The sequence below is a fragment of the Nicotiana tomentosiformis genome, chromosome 6 (assembly GCF_000390325.3).
Source record: "Nicotiana tomentosiformis chromosome 6, ASM39032v3, whole genome shotgun sequence".
NCBI classification, from domain to species: Eukaryota; Viridiplantae; Streptophyta; class Magnoliopsida; order Solanales; family Solanaceae; genus Nicotiana; species Nicotiana tomentosiformis.
In genome coordinates, this window is record NC_090817.1 from 5,349,087 (window position 1) to 5,374,450 (window position 25,364).

Sequence of the window (25,364 nt, forward strand, 5' to 3'; positions counted from 1 at the left end):
GTTGAAATGGGAAAATAATTTTTATTAAAATTTTTCAAAAATTTCGACCGATTTTGATCGAAAATTGGGAAATACTCTTGTCCCACATCGGCTAAAAGATGTGAGCTTTTCAATCTTATAAGTTGAGCTTTGATGCATAGAGTCCAACATTTATGGACTAACAAAAATAAGCAAATATAGGAAGGGTTGTAGTTAGTGCTTAGTAATAAGATTTAATATTCTATATTTAGAATTGGAATTCAATAAAATAATAATGACAATATATACTAGTACTAATTAGTAATATAGTAATAAGACATAATATTGTGGTGCTATGATATCTCGGGCTCGGGAGTATACATGCAATACAAAAAATATATATATCTGGAAGATTTCTAAAATTATTATATATTTAAAATTCCGACCGATTTTGGTCGGTATTTTAAAAATTAAATTAAAAAGATTAATTAAAACTGACCGATTTCGGTCGGTAAATGTAGTTTGACTGTCAGTCAACGCATTGAATCCGACCGATTTCGGTCGAAATACCTTAGCGACCATTATTTTTCCGACTAATTAAAAGCGGTCGAAAATCAGTCGTTTTTTCTCAATTTCAGACCGATTTCGGTCGGTTTTCCTGGGCGAAATTAGCTAGTTTTTTAGTAGTGTTTTTTCCTAAGTCGATATAGTCAAATCAGAAAAATAAAAATATTATTACTTAACAACTGTAAATGATATAATCTATCCAAATATTATATCCATAAAAATACAAATGATACAGTATAATACAATATATTATAAAACAACAGGTAACAATAATACAAAACAACTGCATTTGACTTCACATTAGATAATCTAGAGCGATACATGCACTAAGATTTGATGGAGAGTATTGCATCCGTGACTCACCGCTTATTTGACTCATTTTTTCAAAGTATATTTTAAAATATTGACATCTTTTTATATTTAAAAATAATTTAACTTTAATTTTTTTTTTATCTTAGTAACATGATTTTATAACAAGAAAATTATCTAAAATATATAATAGGTTTTATATAAATTTCGAAAGTTTTCTTGCACCGTCATATACACCTTCGCATGGGGTGCCGTTATCTTAAAAAATGTGTTTGAGATCCACATTTTGTGCCACATTTTACAGGGTAATATTATATTATAGCACATGCGCAACATTAAAATATATAACACACCATGTTCGGATGGTTATAACTGCTAAGTTTTTAAGTGTGGTGTGAATATGAAGGGAAATAAGAATTTTGAAAAGATTCATTTTAGGAGAGAACTTTGTCTTTCATTGGAAAAATAGAAGAAACATATTTTGCTTAAATAGAAAAGCATTTTTTCTAATTCTTGAAGAGCTGAGTAGAAAGTAAGTCTTGCGTCGTCGTTGCTCAATTTGGGCCTCGGCTTCGATTTTGAATTTGGATCCCCAATATTATTTGCCCTTTTCCATTATTAATTTAAAATTCACGGTATTTTTCTAACGATACAAGAAATTTCCCAAACAGTAATTAACAGAAATTTGAACATTTTTGCCCAATACACACTTTGTTCACGAACAGGCATCTTTATACCTATTGAACTCCAACTCGTTCGCTATAAAATCAGAGGCTTTGCCTCAGTTTTTACCACCGAAAATTATGCAAACTCTCCCCTCTCTTTTTTTTTCTTTTTTTTTTTGCATCATTGCATTGTTTTCAAAAGGTGAGTAATTATATAGAAAAGAAATGACCGAAAAAAATTCAAAGAAACATAAACGGTACTTAGTAGTTTGACTAGTCACAAGTATCCAGAGGCAGATTTAGAGCGTATTCAACTAAATTCATAGATTTCAACTCGAGCCACATGTGCGAGCGTGTGTATGTGTATATGAATTATTTTTTAAAATGTGTGAATATCACGACTAGTCAGAATACACAGACTCTAAATCTTGGATCGCTATATTAAAGCATCTACAATGAATATAATAGATTACTTGATTATAATACAAGGTCTTTAGTGTAAAAATCACATTTTCTCACCAATCGAAGGCAATTTCATTAAGTTTCAAAAGCAAATTTTTGAAGTTCATTCAAAATCTGATATATAATATTGAACTCACCTGGATTAGGCTTACAGTTCTTTAGCTCAATTAGCTGTAACAAGTCAATATATGCAAACTCAATAGGGATCTCTTCCAATCAAGGCAATCTCTCATTTGTGGCTTTCTAATTAATACCTGATATTAAAGGGCAGCAGTGGCGAAACTAGGAATTTTCCCAAGGGTATTCAAATTTGAAAGAAGTGAAAAACAATTCCCGACCGAGGGTGTTCAATATGTGTTATATACCTCTAAAACGTAATATTTTACCTATATACACAGTGTAATTTTTCGACGAAGGGTGGTCAGTTGACCACCATTGTAACCATGTGGCTTCGCCCCTGAAGGGTAGTCCAGTGTACTAAGCTCCCACCATGCGCGGGGTCCGGGGAAGGGTCGGACCACAACAGTCTATTGTACGCAGGTTCACCTTGCATTTCTGCAAGAGGTTGTTTCCACGGCTCGAACTCGTGACCTTCTGGTCACATAGCAACAACTTTACCAGTTACACCAAGGCCCCTCCTTCTAATACCTGTTACTCCTTCAGTTGGATGTCATTCTCTGCCATGACAAGCACATAAATTCAGCTTCAGCTTCAGGTCCCTCACACTATAGCCCAGTCCTGACCAAATTTTAAGTTTTCGATCAGGAAAAGCTTTTGCACTTGGAATACATTATACACAGAGGCGAAAAAAATGACAGGATTATAAACTTTAATAGCACTCAATGTTTCAAGCTGATATAAATGGACAAGATTATCAAAGTGTTTGAATTCTTTCCAATGTGCATAGTGTCTCGATAAGTTTCAGTTTCAGTATTGGTTTTGGTGCTGTATCAGAAGTCACTTTCACTACCTTGTGCTGTAGTTTATTCTGTTATATTGCATTTATTCTTTAGTTTATATCCTTTATTAATCATTGAGGGCAAGTGCGTCCCAAGCTTTTCAACTAGCCCATTGTTGTCCACATGAGATTTCAATAGTCTCGCATCGCCATTACCGTTATTCGTTTTTGGCATTTTAGATTCATAAAACTAAAATTCCACTAGATTTCAGGATTTGCGTGGGCTATCTGCATGGATCCGGGCGACCGGACCCGACTCGCCTAAAATTTTGCCGGAACATAAACAAACGACCTAAGGAACAATAGTCATTGTCTCACCATGACTGTTCATCGTTTTTGACATTTTAGGGCCATGTGTACTGAATTTATTAAAAATTCTTCAAACTCAAATAAGAGTTATTAAACATGTGTACTGAATTCACAATCACCTTGGAGCAATAGATTGCTGAAACTCAGTAACATAATGATAAATTCCAACAATGGAATAAGATAACCAAAAGTCTTAACAGTTTTCACCAAGATGAATTAAATCCCTGGACTTCAATCCTTCCACTCAAACACCATAGTTATCGAGTAGAATCCGACGCTTGTTATTTCTATATTCAAGAAAAAACACAAAACCAGCAACAAGCTTAAAGAGTCAGGTATAAGTTAGAAGCTAAGTTACAACTTGATTATTGTCAAAGAAAATATTTCTTTTACCTCTACTTCTTCTTCTTCTTTGATGACTCAAGGTTCATATTAGGGAACGGAGAGTGAGAGGAAGAGGGGGCAGCTCTCGGCCCGATCATCCAATTCGCTCCAACAGACAGGCATGGTTCTGTAGTCAAAGCTCGTCTTCCTCTTCCTCTTCCCCGTCCTCTTCCTCCTCCGCTTTTGCTGCTGAATGTGCTCCTGAATAGTTGAGAGAAGCTGAATAAAGTCACAGAAATAAAATTTCTAGGGCTCCTTTCTTTATACATCCATAACTATAATTTGCACATTACAAATCCTTATGCACGGAAAGCCCCAAATCATCAAAGGCAAATACTCATCTACAGCATCTAACGCCATTTTGACCTGTAATTTAGTTTGCATTTCATTTATCAAAGTAATTTATTGAATAAAAATAATTATTTGATCATTATAAAAGATGCATACACTTTAAGTTTCAAAAGCAATTAATAGAAATTTCACTCTGGAATATACACCTATATCCATTGTAGGAAAGAACATCACCTATAACTACTCAAAATAAGGAGATTCATGAATCATGACCATTTGAATTATTCTACTAATTTTATTATCATTGTTAGCACATTAATTTGGCTAATTGCAATTAATTATTTGGTCATTACAAAAGAAAATACTTATATTTGTTACACCTACGACTTAAGATGTTGATCTGTTTAAACACTCAAAATGAAGCATTCTATCATCCAAATGTAATGTGTATTAATCAAGAATAGGAAAGCTAAAGCAATTACGCCAAGTTCATTCTGGAATATGATGTTATACTCACCTGAACTGATAAGCACATCCACTGGCTTCTTTCCGAGGTTCTCTTCTTGTTCGTGTTGAATTCGTGCAGCAGAAGCCTCGAGTTCGGGTGTACAGTCAGTTAACTCAATTTGTTGCAGTGAGTCAATATATGCAAAATCTATGGGTATATCTTCCAACTCAGAGCAATCTCTAATCACGAGGCGCTCAAGGACAGGAAAATTGTCATTTGGGGAATTCCAGTACTTGAGATCGTTATACTCAATTAGCAAAAGCTTCAACTGAGTAAATCCCTTTTCAGTTGGATGCCATTCTTCGCCACGACAAGCATACCTTTTGAGCTTCAGTATCTCAAGATTAGGAAGCTCGCCTATGATATTCAAGTCCTCCCACCTCAGATCAGTTCCATACAACTTTAACTTCTTAAGCATTGGTGGAAAAGATTTTATACTTGGAATGGTCGCTGGTGAAATCTCATCTAACACCCCTCGAAACTCAAGTTCAAGACTCAATGTTTCAAGTTGATGTAGATGGACAAAGTTGTCGAAAAGTCTACATGCTTGAAAACTTTCATACTCATCTCCTCTATTGATTCTTAACTTTCTAACATTCCGAATCCCTGAAATAACCTCCTTTGTGCAACAACTCAGAGACAAGCCAGAAATAGTGTGTAGATTTGAGAAATCTAAGCACTTCTCTTCTTCAACAGATACAATTGGAGGATTTGGCAAATGAAATGAACTCAGTTCGAGATGCCTTAATTGCATTAATCCCCAGATTTGTTCTGGCAAAATTGTAGATGTCAAATGATATCCACCAACAATGAATGTTTGCAGATTCCATAACCTGGAAATTTCTGGAGGTATGTTAAAAACACCCCTGCGGCTATGCAACACTAGGTACCTCAACCAAATGAGGCATAGTATCTGTGGAGGGAAAATATTAATCTTTATGCAACTCAAGTCCAGGATTCTAATTAAATTGAAATGAGTAAGTTCTGATTTAAGAGTAAAAGTTGAAGAATCTCGACAAAAAGAGAAAATTGAACGAGTCCTTTTTAAGGAATTGTTGTCGTCATCATCTGTCTTCCTCCTATGTCTAGGGGTAAGAAGAGCCCTGTAAGAACCACGGCGCAAAATATCATCAGTCCATCCCATAAAGCGCCGCATTTTATGCCTATTAAGATGATGATAAGGAACATGATTTGGCTCATCATTGAATACAATGTCATTAATGACAAAAAATGTTCTTTTTTCAGCTTCTCTCAAGCACAACTCATATATCAAATCATGAACTTTACATGATCTAATTTTTGTTTCATACCGACTTTTCCTGCTGACGAGAACTAGACATCTGTCAATAAGCTCTTGTAAACACTTCTCAGCCTCTTCCTCCGACTTCAAAAACCCCTCAGCTGTCCATAACCTCACCAATCTCTTCACGGAAATCTCACTGTCTTCTGGAAAAATTCCAAAATACAGGAGACATGGTTTTAGGTCACTAGTCAAGTGATTGTAACTCAACCCAAGCACATGTTGACATTGTTTATCACGATCATTTTTGACAAATGACTTGACATCTTTAGCAACATTTTTCCAAACTTCTATTGTCCTTTTACATTTGGATAAAAGCCCAGCAACTACGACAGTTGTTAGTGGTAACCCTTGACATTTCTCTACAATTTGCTTTCCAACAGTCTCGAACTCAGATGGTAATGCTTCATTTGCAGGTATAATACTTTTAAAAAGGTTCCAACTCTCATCCGGATTCATGAAATCCAACCGCAAAGAAAGATTTTCTGTACCAGCAGAGCAAGCTACTTCAATGTTACGGGTAGTCAATAATATTCGACTCCCTTTGTTTTCACTTGGAAAGCATAGTCTTACGTCATCCCATGCTTCATTCTTCCATATGTCATCCAAGACAATTAAGTACCTCTTTCCCTTTAAACTTTTTTGTAGCATGAGTGGTAGCTCTGTCTCATCTTCTATGTGAATTATGCCATCCTTTTCTTTCGTAGAACGCAGAAGGCTTACCAAGATATCTTTGACATTATGTTCTTTGGATATAGTAGCCCATGCACGGACATCAAAATGTGATCGAATGGTTACATCATCGAAAACATCTTTCGCTAAAGTAGTTTTACCAATGCCCCCCATCCCGACAATTGGGATGACTTTGGGTTCATCGTTGAAGCCTCTTGTTAGATCGTCGAGCAACCTTTTCCTTTGATCAGCACGACCCACCATATCTTTTGATGACTCATTCAGGACGCGATCAATGTGCTGTGCTACTTGTTGCAGGCTATAACAAAACCTCTTATGTGCCTTTTCTTCCTGTATTTCATCATTTGCCACTACCATTTCTGTTATTCTCAGTTGGATCGTGTGTTCAACGACATTTACAACTTCTTTTATCTGTGCTTCCAAATCTGTCATTTTCCTGGATGCATTGCTTTTCTCAAAATTCTTGAGAAATACTTCCAGGGAACTAACTTTTTCGTGAAGAGCGAGGATTTCTTCTCTGTGGTTACAAATAATAGATTGCACAGGCGAATTGGACGTCAAGAGTGATTTTATTGTTCTCATAAGAGAAGCAATACTAGGATAAGCCATATCTGTTCTATTCCAATTATGACCTGAAAGATGCAAGTTGCAAAATGTCAATGGGGCTATAAATAACATGATCAGCAAAGTTGCAAATTGAAGGCAAAAACAGAGAGAAAAGTGCATTGATTTGGGCTAGTAAAACGGAAAGTTTTTGAGTACCTTCTTATAGACGTCGCGTCTATAATAAGGTACTCATTGAGCGTTGTTTGGACTCAATGAGTGCAAATTGAGTTGATTTGGACTCATTGAGCGTTGTTGAGCTTGTTGGGAAGGCTAAACGAGGTAAGCTAAGATGTACCTCCTTTTAAGCCGATTTTTGCTAAAAATGCATGAAACTAAGTTTATGAAAATGTTTAAAGTGTTTGTATAGCTTCGTATGAGCAAGCGAGCTATGTATCCCATGTTGAAATGAATTGTGCTATCGTATGCTTTAATACCTATGTTTTTATATGTTGGTTAAACTAATCCCATGAAATAAATGATAGCACTATGGTTAGTCCCTAATGACTTGTGAAGATTCTATGAGATAAGATGAAGTTCAAGCTAAGGTTTTGTGCTCTCATGTTTAACTTGATTTCAAAAATATTTATTTAATTAAATGTTAAAAGTGATGTTTTAAGATTTATGCTATGAAGTGTTTATGGGCTAATTATTATGCCAAATTCTTGATGAGTTATGGATATAAAATGGTCGAATGATGATGCTAAATGTTTTTGGGAGAACTTTAGGAGTGAGAGGGCATTCATTTCCACAAGTTGAAATGTTTGTCTAGAAACTACACGCAGTATAGGATAATAGTTAAATCAAAATGGTTACTATATGTGCCAACCTAAATTATGGGGTACATTAAGCTAAGGGCTCGTTTGGTACAAGGAACGAGGAAAAATTAATTCCGAAATTAAATTTGAGATGAATTTATCCTACGGATAAAACAGTGGTATAACTAATCACAACATTAGTTATCTCGGAGTTGTAGTATTATTTTTATCCCTACGGGAGTATGGGATAACAATGTCGGATAATTAATCCCGGAGTAACTTTTTTCCTTACCATACAACCCCTATGGGTGCTCCCTATATTTTAGGTGGCTTTTCCGATCAAGAAACTCCAAAAGTTTAGATCTATCCTAAAATTAGATATAAAATGACAAGAATGCTAACCTTTCAATGGCAGATAAGGAAACAAGAGTGCTGAAAGGTAGCAAGCGCGTACTGCAAAAATACATGGAAAAGAGAAAACAAGAACATAAATATGAATAACAATCAACAAATGGATGACCCAAGAAAGATGGAGTAGTATAGTATAGTAACCAAGAAAAAAGATCTGAGAAGACAGAGAAAAATGACATACCTCTAAAGTGGGCTGCAATGGTGTAGTCAATCAAGGTACCAATTAAATTCCACATAAAGAACAAAAGAGTTAACTTTATTCGATGACAACTTCAATTAATTATTTAAAATCATGTTGGTTAGAAAGCATCTGTTTTACCACATGGGTGTTAATATTTTATATAAATCATATTGAAAAAGAGGACCTATGCTGGTAAAAAGAGGAGCGTTGAAAAAAGGTCATATATTTTGTTTAGAACATTTAAGATTAAAAAGCCGATGAAGGTATTGGTTTTAATACCTCGTTATGAACATAGTAGGTCCTCCTATGTCTATAGCAACATCTCGTTATGAACACATTAGCAAACATATGGGACCGCATTTATAGAATTCATAATGAATTGGTTTTAATATTTGATGACTAAATATGAGTAAATTCACAATGTGATTTAAACTCCAGTAAATTTTAACTTATATACACGGATGGTAAAGATTTTTTGCACTATTTATAAAATATAACATGCTATTTGCTTTATTTTCAAGGTTACTAATTTCTTTTCTTATTATGAATCGATATCACCTGATAATATATATATATAATTGAGGGACCTTAGCTGACAAGGTGACAAGTCTCTTTAACCGGTATACATATTTTTCTAATTTCTGAAATTTTTGACTTGTTTCATATTTTTTCCTTTTATGTGCTATAGTTACAAATCCAAAAGGCACGTCTTCAATTCTCTTAATGCACTTCTTCTCTTTCCTTCTATTTCTCCTATCACTTTCTTAACAATGGTAACGATTGCACCTTATACTTCTTTTTCTTTGAGAATTTCCAGCAATCATAACTCTTTAATTTCCTTGAAATAGACGTGTCATTTACTTTTGTTAACTTGGCCTTGATCATTTCCCTTGACTTCTATTATCATCACTATCTAAATATTTTCTCAAAAATCCTTCCGTTGTCATTCACAATACTCTACAAAAAATAAATATTTCCTCTTAAGAAAAGATGGAATAAACCAAAGCAGATAAGATAAAGAGTAGGAGAATAATGTCAGTGATAAAGAGAATGACAGTTCCAGCACCATCGTTCTAACAATGCATTAACAATTATAGAATACAATACCGTAATTTATGCTCTAAATTTTTGTTTGTGTCATAGATGATTGAAACGGTGTTATAGAGTTTAAATATACTTTGAATCTTGATGGATACAAGTCATAATTTGCTATAAGAGAAGAACAAAATAGAATTGTTTTTGTTCATTATTTTCTTAAAGTACATTTTTTAAGCTGATTTTTTCTTTAATTATTTTGTTGAATGTTTTGCTTTGCAATTTAGTAAAATGCATGGTCAACTGTTTGTAAGGCAACTGTTTGTAATTTAGTAAAATGCATTTACCCCACCATCTTCCTTTATCCGGCTTGGGATCAGCAATCTGGCTCTTCAATATATTTTCTTGAGAACAATAAATCAAGAAGATAAAATATGATAAATGGTGGTGAATCTCAATAAATTTCCACCCTAGAACACCAAAAAACATAAGGGTGTGAGTTGTGACCAAAGCGGGGACTATAGGGTAAATTCAAAACGGAAAAGGGCCAAATATATTTTTCTACTTTTTAAAATTGTCTAAGAATACCTCTCGTTATACTATTAGTTTATCTATACCTCTGCAGTCATATTTTTGGTTCAAATATACCCATCATTTAAACTGAGTGACATATGTCATTGTCCTGTTGGCCAATTCTAAATATTTCCTAATTAATTAAAAAGACTCATTACCCATATCCGAAAAATAATTTTCTAAAGCAATGTTTTTTTGTAAAAACTGGAAAAACTGAAAAAAATAAATAAATAAATAAATAAATAAGAAATTTTTTTTCCAGGTTTTACAAAAAAAACTGCTTTAAAAAAAACTGAAAAATATTTTCTAAAATAATATTTTTGTAAAAACTGAAAAACAAAACTGAAAAATAATTTTCTAAAGCAATTTAAAACTGGAAAAAACTGAATTTCTTTTAACTAAAAACTGATTTTTTTTTTCAGTTTTTACAAAAACATTGCTTTAGAAATTATTTTTTAGTTTTGTTTTCAGTTTTTACAAAAACATTGTTTTAGAAAATATATTTCTGTTTTTTTAAATGAGTTTTTTTTGTAATATTTTTTTTTCAGTTTTTAGTAAAAACAATTCAGTTTTTTCCAGTTTTTACAAAAAAAAATATTGCTTTAGAAAATTATTTTTCAGTTTTTACAAAAATATTATTTTAAAAAATATTTTTCAGTTTTTTTAAAGCAGTTTTTTTTGTAAAAAGTGGAAAAAAAATATTTTCGTTTTTTTCAGTTTTTAGTTAAAAAAAAAATCAGTTTTTAACAGTTTTTATAAAAAAAAAATTGCTTTATAAAATTGCTTTCCGGGTATGGGTAATGGGTCTTTTAAATTAATTAGAAGATATTTAGAATTGGCCAATATGCTGATGACACGTGTCACTCCGTTTAAATGAGGGGTATATTTGAACTCAAAGTATGACTACATGAGTATAAATAACTCAATAGTATAACGATAAGTATTCTTAGATCATTTTCGAAAGTAAAAAAATATATTTGACCCTTTGCCGAATTCAAAATAATAAGACACATGCTAGCCTTCCAATCTTCTGTAGCACAATTCAAAAAGAAATCCTAAGAGCGGACTCAAATGCCTATTTTGTAGAGTTAATTTTAAAAAGAAAAAATATATTTTTGACGCATAAACTGAATATGACTCAAATATTAAAAGTACCTTTGCACCAAATAATTTATTTATTTTATTAAGTGGGACATATACCAAGTTATGTTAATTATAAAATAGGAATATAAGAATTCTGTAATTTTTATACATAAATTATGCTTATCTTTCCTAATTCCTAAACAAAACATATATTCGAACGGAGAGAGTAGTTAGAACAAATGAGCTTCAAGTATTTGTCATAGAGCTCTCAAATTTGCAACTGCTTAACTAAGGGATGTCCCTCTTCGTATAAATTTCTCTTTGTTCATAGATTTGTTTTCCTTTTTTTCGAACTTATTCCAAAAACATGTTTGTCCTTTTGTAAGTTTTTAAAAAAAAATTCTAAAATGAGTTTTTCAAAAACCAAAATATGGTTTTGACTAATTTTTTAAATTTTTCGTGCAAATTTTCCCACTCACACAGCTGCAACATTTTTTCAAGTGAAATGCATGTCCAAATAAAATTTCAAATTTCAAATACCATTCAACTTAACTCCAAATATTACTTTTTTTCAAGAATCACAATTTTTATGTCCAAATGCCTATTTAGTTGAAATTTGAAAGGAAAATGGGTGAACATGAAATTTTCTTTTCCTTTCTTCTACTGGTGTTTTCATAAATTTCAGCGACGCCAAAGGCAAATCTAAAATTTCAAATTTATGGGTTCACCATTCTAAACCTTTTAAATTACTGGATTCTAAATTATTAATTTATAACTAATTAATAATTTTTTCAAGACAAGTATAGTGGTTGAACCAAAGCTACTGGATTCGCCTAACCCGTAGCCACAATGCTAGCTCTGAGCGACGCAGGGCTTTATGATCTAATTAATCAACTAGCGGTAACTAAGTACATTAATTCGACATCATCTCTAATCGATGTTATCGTCAATTTTTTTGTTTTTTTGGAAATATAGAATCCGCTTTATGTCATACTAATTTAATTTATCGGCAAATTAATCACATAGTTAAGATGAATACTCTAAGAAAACATCAACCGTGAAAACTAAACCAAGAGAATAACCATTATATATGCATATTTTAAGAGCATACGGTTATTGTAATAAATGACTTTACCAACCACAATTAGTGTGATCGTGTTAACCATTATGCCCTCATGAAAAAAATTCTAATCACATGCCCAGATGGAATAGGTAGTGAGCCAGAGTTGTCAAAAGCGAAAAGCGCTCTAGGTCCGTTGGAGTTTTAAGCATAAAGCGCATTTAAAGTAAGGGTTTTAATAAATAAATAAAACACAATGATATATATATATATATATATATATATATATATATATATATATATATATATATTAAAGAACAAAGTAACAAGTTCATTCATAATGTTTCCTTTATAGATAATACACATATTTTCTGATTATATTAGTTGCTTAGTGTCGCTTGATTTACAACAAAACTCATGGGCAATGAGGTGCATGTCTTAATGCCTTGCCTTAGACTGAAGCGCAACTTTAGTGAGGCGAAGCGCCCTCCCTGTGCTTTTATGAGTTTCAGGGCTTAAACGCGACTTAAATGAGCCTTTGATAACACTGTAGTGAGCAACCTGTTAGGTTTATATTTTACACCTATTTTTCCATCTCTAAATCCAATTACAATCAAGATGCTGATGCACATAACAGATATTTGAAAGTTCAGTAATATCACTAACAATTCTGCAAACTCAAAGTATGGTAATATAAAACTTAGACCCATTATTACAATTTAGAGACATAACATCTCCTTGAAAACCATATAGTATTGCTAAAACCTGGTAACGTAATGATAAATTGGAACAATGAACTTCAATCCTTCTGCTCTTAAATACCTTAGCTAATGTCGCTCTGAATCGAAATAACTTGGGTATTATCACTTCTAGCCCGTGCCAGAAACTATTTACATTCAATAGCCAAAAGTGTATAAAATTTGTATAATTTTTATATATAACATACAAAATGTATATCTATACAAAAAGTATACAAAATATATACATTTTTTTTACTATTATATTGAAAGTGGCTATAAAGTGTCATTTTCCCAAATAACTTCCGCTTTAATTAGCTGTAGGAAAGAAACATAAAAGGGTCAGTACTAGTTTGACAAGGCAAGGCACAAGCATCCAAAGCCAAAGGCAGATTTAGAGCTTGTTCAAACAAATCCACTACATTAAATTTTGATGACTTTTTGGTAGAAGTTCTCACAAGAAATGTCCAAAGGAAACATTTTAATTTTTTTATAACACCAAATGAAGCCTCCAAAGCAATAATGATTTTTTTTTTTTTGGTTAGTTCCAAAGCAATAATGAATTATTTGACTACAAATACAAGCGTTTGTGTAGGAATCACATTATTGCACCTATAAGTTTAAAGTGTTCAGACATTATACTCCCCTCGTCCACTTTTACTTGTCATATTTCGGCTTTCGAGAGTCTAATTTGACTAATTTTTTAAGCTAAATTGCATTAAATTTTCTTAATATTTTAAAATTAAAATTTTGATAATCGGAAACTATACAAAAAATACTATAATTTGTAATTTTTCTCATAGCAATATGGTAAAAAAAATACATGTTAACATATTGGTCAAAGTTTATGTAGTCTGACTCTCGAAAAGCGAAACATGACGAGTAAAAGTGAACGGAAGGAATACATCCTTAAACTCAAGGAGGGTCGGATGATTTAAAGGCAAACACATCACCTACAACTATCAAAATAAAGGTATTTATGACTACTTGAATTATTTTACTAATCAAATTATCATTTTTATTAAGTTAATATGGCTAATCGCAATAATTATTTGGTCATTATATTTACAACTATAACTTGGCATCTCCTTTATTAACTATTTGCAATATTGTTTTACTCACGCAATCAAAATGAAACATAGAGTCATCCAAAATGTTGTGTATTAATCAAGAATAGAAAAGTTTAGAAAAGATAAAAGCAAGCAAAAGAAATGCAAGAACATTATATAATTTTATACTTACATGAGATACGAACATCCACGGGTTTGATTCCAAGGTCTTCTTGTTCTTGTTGAATTCGTGCAGCAGAAGCCTCGAGTTCGGTTGTACAGTCAGTTAACTCAATGAGTTGCAGTGAGTAAATATCTGCAAACTCAATGGGTATCTCTTCCAACCTATGGCAATCTCTAATCAGTAGGCGCTCAAGGACGGGAAAATTGTCATCTGTGGCTTTCCAGTACTTGAGATCACAATGCACAATTAGCAAAAGCTTCAATCGAGTAAATCCTCCTTCAATTGGATACCATTCTTTGCCAATACAAGCGTTCCGCATCAGCTTCAGCACCTCAAGGTTAGGCAACTCACCTACGATGTTCAAGTCCTCCCAGTTTACACCAGTTGAGACCAACTTCAACTTCTTCAGTGTTGCTGGAAAAGCTGCTATACTTGGAATAGTCGCTGGTGAGTCCCACTTACGAACAAGTTCAACACTCAATGTTTCAAGTTGATGCAGATGGGCAAGATTGTTGAAAAGTCCAGATCGTTGAAAGATTTCATAGTCATTGGCATATCCACAGATTACTAACTTCTTAACATTCCGAATCCCTGAAATAACCTCCTTTGTGCAACTACTTGGAGACAAGCCAGAAATAGTATGTATGTTTGAAAAAGCCAAGTAGCTCTCCTCGTCATCAGATTCCCTTGGAGGATTTGACAAATAAAATTTATGTAGTCTGAGCTGCCTTAATTGCATTAGTTCCCAAATTTTCTCCGTAAAAGTCACATCTCCAGGAAAATTCAATTTAACAATAATGAGTGTTTGCAGATTCCATAATCTGCAAATTTCTGGAGGAACGTAAAAATCCTCGCCAGTGCCAGACAATGCTAGGTACCTCAACCAAATGAGACATAGTACATGTGGAGGGAAACTTATTAACTTTGTGGTACCCAAGTCCAAGATTCTAAGTAAACTAAAATGAATAAGCTCTGGATTTATAGTAAAAGTTGAATTAAGACAAAAAGAGAAAATGGAACGAGTTCGTTTCAAGAGAGTGTAATCATCATCATCTGTCTGCCTGCTTATCAAATGATCATGTTCGGGAGTAAGAAGGGCCAAACACATTCCATCATCAGTCCATCGCTTAAAGGGCTGCATTTTATGTGTACTGAGATGATGACTCTCTAGAGGAAAAGCATGGCTTTGAGCTTTTTTTGCATCTGAATCGCCATCTCCACCCGAATCATCACCTTCATCCAAATCATCATCTTCATATGATTTATCAAAAACAATGTCTTTCATGACAAAAATGTCTTGGCTTTGAGTTAATTCTCTCAAGCACAGCTCATGTATTAGATCATGAACCTTACATGATCTAATTTTTGTGCCATCCAAACTTTTCTTGCAGACAAGAACTAGATGTCTGTCAATAAGATCTTGTAAGCACTTCTCAGCCTCTCTTTCCAAATCTTTTTCTGACTTCAGGAAGCCCTCAGCCATCCAGAATCTCACCAAACTCTTCACCGAAATCTCACTGTCTTCTGGAAAAATCCCAAAATACAGAAGGCATGCTTTTAGGTCACTGGTTAAGTGATTGTAACTCAACCCAAGCACATGTACATATCGTTCATATGGATCTTTTGTGACAAATGACAAGACATCTTCAGCAATATTTTCCCAATCTTCTACTGTCCTTTTAGATTTGGAGAGAAGCCCAGAAATCACGAGAATAGCTAGTGGTAACCCTGTGCAATACTCTGCAATTTGCTTCCCAATAGTCTCGAACTCATATGGAAATGCTTCATTTGCAAACACCATACTTTTGGCAAGGTTCCAACTCTCATCTGGGTCCATGAGGTTCATCTGCAAAGAAAGATTCTCTGTACCAGCATAATAAGCTACTTCTTTGTTACGGGTAGTCAACAATATTCGGCTCCCATTGTTGTAACTTGGAAAGCAATGTCTCACGTCATCCCATGCGTTACTGCTCCACATGTCATCCATGACAATTAAATATCTCTTACCTATTAAACTTTTTCGTAGCATGTCTGCTAGCTCTGACTCGTCACCCATGTAAAATCTGTCACGCATTGTGGAATGCAGAAGGCTTTCCAGGATATCTTTTACATTATAATGTTGAGATACAGTAGTCCAGGCACGAACATCATAATGAGATCGAATTGATTCATAATCGTAAACTTCTTTTGCTAAAGTCGTTTTACCAATGCCCCCCATCCCGATGATTGAGATGACTTTGAGGTTACCAGACGAGCCACCATATTGTGTCAGTTTTTCCAGCAACCATTTCCTTTGATAATGGCTGGCCGTATTATAATCTTGAATGTTTGGTGACTCATTCTGGACATGATCAATCTCCTCTGCTACTTGTTTTAGGCTATCAAAAAGCCTCTTATGTTCCTTTTCTTTCTGTATTTCATCATTTGCCATTACAGCTTCTGTTAGTCTCAGTTGAATTGTGTGTTCCACAGCATTTGTCACGTCTTTTATCTGCGATTCCAAATATGCCATTTTCTCAGTATCATTGCTTTTCTCAAAATTCTTGAGAAATACTTCCAGAGAACTAACTTTTCCCTGAAGAGCGAGAAATTCTTCTTTGTAGTCACAAATTAGAGATTGCATTGGCGAATTGGATGTCAAGAGTAGTTCTATTGTTCTCATAAGAGAAGCAATACTAGCATAAGCCATATCTATTCTATTCCAATTATGACCTGAAAGCTGCAAGTTGCAAGACGTCAATGGTATATATAATATGATCAATAAAGTTGCAAAAAGGAAGGCAAAAACAGAGAGAACATCAGGTAGATTTTCAGTCATCACTGTCTCAAATCTCAATCGATTCTATGAATTGATCATATAAAAAGAGATTTGAGAGTTTTTTGTAGCTTTAAAAAGCATTGTGTCTATTTCATGCTCATGTCATCAATGTTACTACATATGGTTTTTCACTACTTATAATCTTTGATCTCTAATCCTCAGAATTTGGTTAAAGATTAGTGAAACAATAGTCTTTACTAGATCTGGTACCCATATTTTCAGGTTATTAATCTCTTACAACTATCTATCCTTCACCCTCAATGCACAAAAAACTATGGTTCTGCACGAACGATGTTCTATAACTACAGGAATCGTGTGGGTGCGCCAAAAGGAAATAAGGGATAAAAGGCTACTCCTCAAGTGTACAAAATCCTTCTCAATTCTATCAAAAGCAATCCTATTACTCTCTCTCCATACGGTCCACATCAGTGCTCGTGGAGCAACTAAGGTCCAGCCAAACGGAACTTCTTTGACCATGCTTGGCATTACCCATTGAAGACCAAACCAACAACGTATTTTCCACAACAAGCGAGATGCTATAAGATGAAAGCTACTTTCTAAAGTAAATCGATAGCAACTACCCCCTCGTTTCAATTTATGCGACATAGTTTGATTTGACACGGAATTTAAAAAAAAGATAAAGATTTTTGAAACTTGTAATCTTAAATATGTCATAACATTTATGTGGTTATAAGACTTTTGAAACTTATGGTCATAAACATGCTAACATTTGTGTGGCTATAAAAGCTTTTTATTAAGAGTAAAATGGGAAGTTTAAATTAATTTTTTCCAAATATAAAAATGTACGTGTCGTTCTTTTTGGAGCAGACTTATAAGGAAAGTGTATCACATAAATTGAAACGTATTGAATAGTATGTATTTGTAATGAAAGAAATACTAAGGAAAACTTGCCACATATTGCACCCTACTTTTTTCTTTTTTTTTTTGATAAAGTAAAATTTAATTAAAAAGCAGTATGAAGAAAATGCTGCGGCAAGAACATATTGCACCCTTTGATTTTCCAACATCAAAATCTGGAAAGGGAACTTTACTTGAAAATTCTGGTAAAATTATATCTCTAAATAGAATTAGAAAGCATTAAAATTCCACAAATAAACTCTTTATATCAGGTAGGCAAAGTTGAAACTGTTATTCAAGAGGTGAACTGCAAACATTAATGTATACTTTTTTCTAGCACTATTTTAACGAGGAGGAAGAAAGTTCATTTACAAATGAAAAACAAAACGATGAACTAGAAGAAGTCTATAAAAGTCCCAAGTTGCAAATCCATTATTTCTCTTCTTTCATAATCTGTTGCTATTAACATCTTGATATTACTTTGTTTGATCTCCACCTATGGATTTCCCAAAATTTTAGATCTATCCTAAAATTAGACTTGTACTAGCGCAAAAAGCTAAAACTTAATATAAGAAATACTTGGAGAAAAGAATATAAGAAACTTAATATGAATAACAATCAACAAATGGATAAAGCACAAAACATACAGTACAGTAACCAAGAAAAAGATCTCAGAAGACAGAAGAAAAAAAAGCATACCTCAAAGGACTGCAAACAAATTACCAAGTAAATTGTAAATAAGAACTAAAGATTTGACTTATTTGGATGGGATGACGACTTCAATTAGGGAAATAAAATATTATACCACACATATGTGGGTTCAAGATTTTAATTATTTTAAATTATTGAATTTTAAATTAATAATATATAAATATTTAATTGATTTTTTAAGTTAAATATATGGTTTAAACTAAAGTTATTGGATTAGACCGAACCCGCCGACTCTAGCTAAGCCCCTGTTACCACATGGGTGTTAGTATATTATAAATTAAGTTGGTTATATATAGTAATTTCAATTAGCTGGTTTTAATGGAGATTAGAGATTGAAATGGTGTTGCAATCATATTACCACCAAGTTAATTTTATATTTGAAAAAACAAATACTTGACTTTTTAAAATGGGATGACAACTTCAATTGATGAGAAATATTTCAGTGTGAAAAGAAGAAAATTCAATATATTCAAAGAAAGACTTGACTTTACAAAAAGGGCGAAAGTCCAAATATATCTTCTGCTTCGAAAATGGTCTAAGAATACCCTTCGTTATACTATTGTGATATCTATATTATTGCAGTCATACTTTGGGTTTAAATATACCCCTCATTTAAACGGAGGGACATATGTCATCGCCCTATTAGCCAATTCTAAATATCTCCTAATTATTTAAAAATACTCATTACTCATACCCGAAAAGCAATTTTCTAAAGCTTTTTTTTGTAAAAACTGGAAAAAACTGAAATATTTTTTTACTAAAAACTGGAAAAAAAAACGGAAATATTTTTTTTCCCAGTTTTTATAAAATATCTGCTTTAAAAAAAATTGAAAAATATTTTCTAAAATAATATTTTTGTAAAAACTGAAAAATAACTTTCTAAAGCAATTAAAAACTGGAAAAACTGAATTTTTTTAAACTAAAAATTGGGGAAAAAAAGAAAATATTTGTTTTTTCAGTTTTTACAAAAACATTGCTTTAGAAAATTGCTTTTCAGTTTTTGTTTTTTAGTTTTTACAAAAATAAATTGCTTTAGAAATTATTTTTCAGTTTTTTTTAAAGAAATATTTTTCAAAAAACTGGAAAAACATATTTTCGATTTTTTCAGTTTTTAGTAAAAAAAAATCAGTTTTTAGTAAAAGAAATTCAATTTTTTCCCGTTTTTAATTGCTTTAGAAAATTATTTTTCAGTTTTTACAAAAACATTATTTTAGAAAATATTTTTCAGTTATGTTTAAAGCATTTTTTTTGTAAAAACTGGAAAAAAAAAATATTTTCGTTTTTTTCAGTTTTTATTTTTAAAAAAATTCAGTTTTTTTCAGTTTTTACAAAAAAAAAAAAAAATTATTTTAGAAAATTACTTTTCGGGTATGGGTAATGGGTCTTTTTAATTAATTAGGAGATATTTGAAATTGACCAACATGACGATGACACGCGTCCCTCCGTTTAAATGAGGGGTATATTTGAACCTAAAGTATGACTGCAGAAATATAGATAACCCAATAATATAACGAGGGGTATTCTTAGACCATTTTCAAAAGTACAAACGTATATTTATACCTTTGTCGTTACAGAAATGGGTTCCACGTGGGGAAGCGCATTAATATTTTTTTAATTGAGGGGCTACAGTATAAAAATAAGGAACCATGATAGGCAGCAACCACTGGCTTAATTTATAATTAGATGGTTAATTAGAAACTATGAATTCATATTAGCTTGCTTGGTTACCTGCCACTAAATTTTGATGGCTAAATACAGATTATGTAAGTAAATATGGTGGCCTATTGCTAAAGGGGCGAGCCCATTAACCGAGTTTCAAATCATGTGCCACTAGTCTTTTAATTTTCGGGTGATTAAAAGAAATACGGGGTAAGCGCACATATAATCATTCTGGATGATGTTATTTAGGGATTGGTCAGTACTTATTTTATATTGAAATTTTAAACTGAAAATTTTCACTTCAACAACTCACGACACTTTTGAAAAACTGAAATTCAGGACGTATTGACTAATTCTTAAATAACGGTTTGACTACCTAATGTCATTTCTACAAGAAATACAGTGGCCAATTTTCCAGAATAGGCCTTTTATCTTTCAGAAGTTCTTTACTAATGTTTTTTTCTTTCAGAAAAATAACTACAGCCCTTCTAGCAGACCAGCAATCCTCTCCCACAGTCAAGGATAGCAATTGACAATATTTGGTAGAACAAATACGTGTAATATTGAGACAGAACTGAGTAGTAATGGAAAAAATAAAAAGAATGGAAAAGGTTCAAATTGCCACTTTCCTTAATAATGCCTTCCCTTTAATCAATAGCTTCTTGTTGTGTAACAATCAAAACATTTACAGTCGAAAACTGTGGGAATTGGTCGCCGGTGGTGGAGAACGATCGCCGGAGCGAGAAACATTGCCGGAGGCGGTAGTGGAAGGGAGAGTTGTTCGCCGGCAGGACGTCACGTCAACAGATAAGCGGTGGAGGTGTGGTGGCTTCGTACAGGTGTTGCTCTCTCCATCCTTGAGTTTTGTCCGCCAGCTGAAGTGGGTAGATTTTTGGCAAAATGATTGCACCCAATTGTTAACTTGACGGAATGAATATTAATAAACACTTTGACCATTGATTATGCTTACGTTTGATTTTAAAAAAATACTAGTCAAAAGGAAAAGATTAATATCCTAAAATTCTCTTAAATTATCATATTTTTATCAGTTTTCTACTTAAATTATTCAGTGTTCCCATAATTCTCCTGAACTATATTGCCCTTCGTATTAAAACCCTCTTGTTGCTGACCTGGCATAACATGTGTAATGTCATGGGCGGCTTTCCAGCCATGCCCCATGACCCATCGGACGCGTCCCGTGGCGTCCTAACAAGCCTCCCAACGCCTAACGTCACGGTCGGCCCCGTGGTCTCTGCAGCTCAAAGTGACAAGCGCGCATATGCCACTGTCGCCCCACCGATAGCCTTCACCAGCGCCCAGCCACAGGCAGATGCCAACAACGTCGCGCGCGCAGACAACGCCGCGTGCGCCGACCCTGATGCTAAAGATAAAGTTGCTGCCAACGGACTTGTTTCTATTTTGTAGAAGACTAAGTCCTTTTCATTGTAAATATAGATTAGTTTTACTGCATTTTATTTTAGCGTGCTTCTACAGCTTATTTAGGTCAAGTCATGTAACTTTGGTTTATTTTTTTTAAGCATTATTAAGGGGGACCAAGCAATCAAAACTTTCAAGCAAGCAAACAATTCTCTGTACTGGTGTCTCTCCCCCCCGACACCGTCTTGTTTTCTGTAATAGCTTTCATTCAATGCAATCAAGCTTTCTTTCATTCTCAATTCTCTTTTCTGCTCTCTTTCAATTGCTCATGACATTGGTTTTTCCGTACGGCACTGACAATCTAGTCTAGCGTACGGAGGGGACCTCAGTTGGCGGACAGCAACCGTACTGACATCGGTTGCTTAGCCTTACGTCACCCTTCCAAGGAACTTCAGGAAGGCGCCGCGTAACAGTAAATACTCACTTGAAAGCGCGTGACAGCTCAAAAAAGCCATCAAAATGGCCCACATGACAGAAAATAATGGCTAATTAGTCTAACTATCTTTCAAATTTATTGTTTTTAATAAATATTTTCCTTATTTCAGCTATATCCATCTTTCTTCCTCATTTTTTCATCATCCTTCCTTATTTTTTCACCTTTCCTCTTTATTTTTCACCTTCTTCATTTTTAACTTTTTTTCTTCAGTTCTCGATATGGGTTTCCTCTAGAAAAATTTCTCCCTCTCTTGGTTTCTCGAAAATGATTTATTCTCTTTTTTGTTTTAGTCTTCTTTCATGTCTTACACATGTCACACCTCTTTTTTTCTCGAAGGGATATGAAGTTTTTCCAATTAAAGTGACATAAATCGAAATGAGATTATTTATTTCAGTTTCAGAGTCGCCACTTGGAATAATTTACAGTGTCCCAAGTCACCAGTTTATTTTAAAATCTCAAATCGAGGAAATTGACTATATTTTTTGTCCGCGAACATAGAAGACCGGGTAAGAAATTCTGTTAACCCAGGAGAAGGTGTGAGGCACTCCCGAATTTCGTGATTTTAGCACGGTCGCTCAACTATTAATAATTGGCCCATTTATCTGATTTATCACATATTTGAAACCTATTGTGCATTTCTACCTTTTAAACCGCTTTTAGTATTTATGGAATTTATTTGAACAAGTCGCGATGTCGCGTACTCGTTATTTTTGTACACATTGCAAATCGCACCGCGTGAAACGCACCAGCGATTTACAGCATGTTTATTATTATTATTATTATTATTATTATTATTATTATTATTATTATTATTATTATTATTATTATTATTATTATAACTGAAGTGAGATAAGCGGGCCTAGGCAGGGTCGTTCTTGGCCCAAAAATGGCATTGAAGGCCTTTTGTGCTAAGCTCCGGATCTAGACCATTTCACTCTTGCACCAACTATTTACATACAACATAACCAGTTTTGCCACATTTAGCCCTTTACTTGTTTTATGGCCATAGCTAAATATTGTCAAAATATAAAATACTACAATTATCTATCTCTAGTAAAGCATGGCAACAGAAAATTAGAAACACTCTCTGAATAGCAAACCAAATAAAACTTCAACTAGGTAGACCTTTATCAAATTCTTGCTAAAACAATAATAAACTAAAAACTGAAGGCTAGTTTTTATGCAAGTTATGAAAAAATTTAAAGAATTTAAAAACATTGGCAAAGTAAAAAAAAAACGGACCTTCACTGGTAGAAAACCATCTTCAATATATTAACAAAGAGAAACTCCAAGCCAAACTTTGTACAATAGCAATGACCATTGAGCTAAGAAAATTGAAACCGGACAACGGCATCGGAACCGGAAACGCGAACAGAATTTCGACCGGAAAACTTCTAACTCAAACGGACCTTTAGAACTTGAATCTCGACTGCGTTTTAACAGTGATGGAAGCCAGTTGTTGGGTTTGTGTTCTCGGTTGGTCTATAGGTGGTTTGAGGTCGATTTTTGGAGAAAAAGAAAAACAAGCAGCTGCTGCTGCGTTTTTGTCGCTAGGTTGGTGGTATATTTCAGCTGGGTTTTGGCTGGATTTAGGAACTGGTTTTTGATGGGTCCATCCTCTGTGTAAGGAAGACATCTTCCTTTTAGCTTTGAATTATCAAACCAATTAAAGGAATAGTAAGGAAGATTTTATGACAAATATTTCTTTGGTTTCACATTGAATATTTGACTCTTGCCAAACTCATGATATCATTGATGACATCAATGAAGCAATCCTAAACACTATAAATAGGTGTCTTGCTCTCATTGTAATACATACCAACAAAGAGATAAAGAAAAAGTGAGGTTTCACAGACAAGGTATAAGAAAATAGTCTGTGAGAAAAATAGAGAGTGAGCGATATTGTAGTGAGGCGAGAATATCAAAAAGGGGTTATTTCTTTTGAGTGTTGTAGTGGTCTTTGGAGTATTTTACTCAGACCTACAAAGTGTAAAATTCCTTGCTATAGTGATATCAGTTGCTCGTCTCAGGGCCGTGGTTTTTCCTTATTCAAAGGGTGTTCCACGTAAAAATCTTGGTGTTGTTGTCACTCTTTTATTCTTGTTAATTACCTTATCTCGGTACTATATAATTATTCCGCTTTTATTACTGTGAATATTATTTTTGTATGGAGTTTATTCCCAATAACTGGTATCAGAGCACAGGTTCTGCTCGTTCACAGAAATACTATTCACTGTCGGTAGTACTATACTCGGTGAAAAACAAAAATATCCGGAGTAAAGTACGAGGTAGCAAAATTTAACGGAGATAGCGGTTTCTCAACATGGCAAAGAAGGATGAGAGATCTGCTCATCCAACAAGGATTACACAAGGTACTAGATGCTGATGCCAAAATGCCTGATACCATGAAAGCTGAGGATTGGGCTGACTTGGATGAAAGGGTTGCTAGTGCAATCATATGATGTGGTAAATAACAGCATTGATGAAGACACCGCACGTGGCATTTGGGCAAGGTTGTAAAGCCTATACATGTCTAAAACGCTAACAAATAAATTGTACTTGAAGAAGCAGTTATATGCCCTACACATGGGTGAAGGTACAAATTTTTTGTCACATTTAAATGTATTTAACGGCCTATCACACAGCTCGCCAATCTCGGAGTGAAAATCGAGGAAGATGATAAATCCATCTTGATGTTTAACTCGTTTTCATCTTCGTACAATAATCTGGCTACAACCATCCTGCACGGTAAGACTATCGTTGAGTTGAAAGATGTCGCATCGGCTCTTTTACTCAATGAAAAGATGAGAAAGAAGCCTGAAAATCAAGGACATGCTCTCGTCACAGAAGGTAGAGGAAGGAATTATCAAAGGAGTTCGAGCAACTATGGTAGATCCGGAGCTCGTGGGAAGTCTAAGAACCGATCCAAATCAAGAGTTAGAAATTGCTACAATTGTGATCAACTAGGTCACTTCAAAAGAGATTGCCCAAAGCCAAGGAAGGGCAAAGGTGAAACTAGTGGCCAGAAGAATGACAACAACATAACCGCCATGGTGCAAAACAATGATAATATTGTCCTCTGTATAAACGAGGAAGAGGAATGCATGCACTTATTAGGTCCAGAGTCGGAATGGGTGGCTGATACAGCAGCATCTTATCATGCCACACCGGTAAGAGATCTTTTTTACAGATATGTAGCATGTGATTTCGGCCATGTGAGAATGGGTAACACAAGTTACTCAAAGATTGCGGGGATTGGTGACATTTGTATCAAGACAAATATCGGATGCACATTGATTCTGAAGGACGTGCGACATGTACCTGATTTGTGGATGAACTTGATCTCGGGAATTACTTTAGACCGAGA

At 33.9% G+C, this 25,364-nt stretch overlaps 2 protein-coding genes and 1 long non-coding RNA gene across 6 annotated transcripts; all 3 read right to left on the reverse strand.

Moving 5' to 3' along the window:
- Nucleotides 1-2,231: 2,231 nt before the first annotated feature.
- Nucleotides 2,232-8,577, reverse strand: LOC104097541 (putative late blight resistance protein homolog R1A-3). 4 transcript variants are annotated; one of them, XR_011408302.1, is made up of 5 exons: nucleotides 8,358-8,577; nucleotides 8,168-8,218; nucleotides 4,421-7,036; nucleotides 3,622-3,831; nucleotides 2,232-2,699 (listed from the first exon to the last, which is right to left on the reverse strand). XR_011408302.1 is itself a non-coding variant. In XM_070177058.1 (4 exons), exons 1-4 carry the CDS (start codon nucleotides 8,410-8,412, stop codon nucleotides 3,746-3,748), a joined length of 2,808 nt encoding a protein of 935 aa, XP_070033159.1. In that variant the 5' UTR covers nucleotides 8,413-8,577; the 3' UTR covers nucleotides 3,372-3,745. The 4 variants fall into 4 exon arrangements, 2 of the variants coding, with proteins under 2 accessions (XP_070033159.1, XP_070033160.1); XR_011408301.1 differs by lacking the exon at nucleotides 2,232-2,699 and adding an exon at nucleotides 3,262-3,515; XM_070177058.1 differs by lacking the exon at nucleotides 2,232-2,699 and having other exon boundaries at nucleotides 3,372-3,831.
- A 4,171-nt stretch (nucleotides 8,578-12,748) lies between these two features.
- Nucleotides 12,749-18,442, reverse strand: LOC138891340 (putative late blight resistance protein homolog R1A-3). Its single transcript, XM_009604115.4, has 2 exons — nucleotides 14,088-18,442; nucleotides 12,749-13,163 (listed from the first exon to the last, which is right to left on the reverse strand). Exons 1-2 carry the CDS (start codon nucleotides 16,894-16,896, stop codon nucleotides 13,156-13,158), a joined length of 2,817 nt encoding a protein of 938 aa, XP_009602410.1. The 5' UTR covers nucleotides 16,897-18,442; the 3' UTR covers nucleotides 12,749-13,155.
- A 2,307-nt stretch (nucleotides 18,443-20,749) lies between these two features.
- Nucleotides 20,750-24,022, reverse strand: LOC138893261 (uncharacterized). Its single transcript, XR_011408311.1, has 2 exons — nucleotides 23,240-24,022; nucleotides 20,750-20,999 (listed from the first exon to the last, which is right to left on the reverse strand). It is a non-coding gene; the product is annotated as an uncharacterized lncRNA (long non-coding RNA).
- Between the last annotated feature and the right edge of the window lie 1,342 nt (nucleotides 24,023-25,364).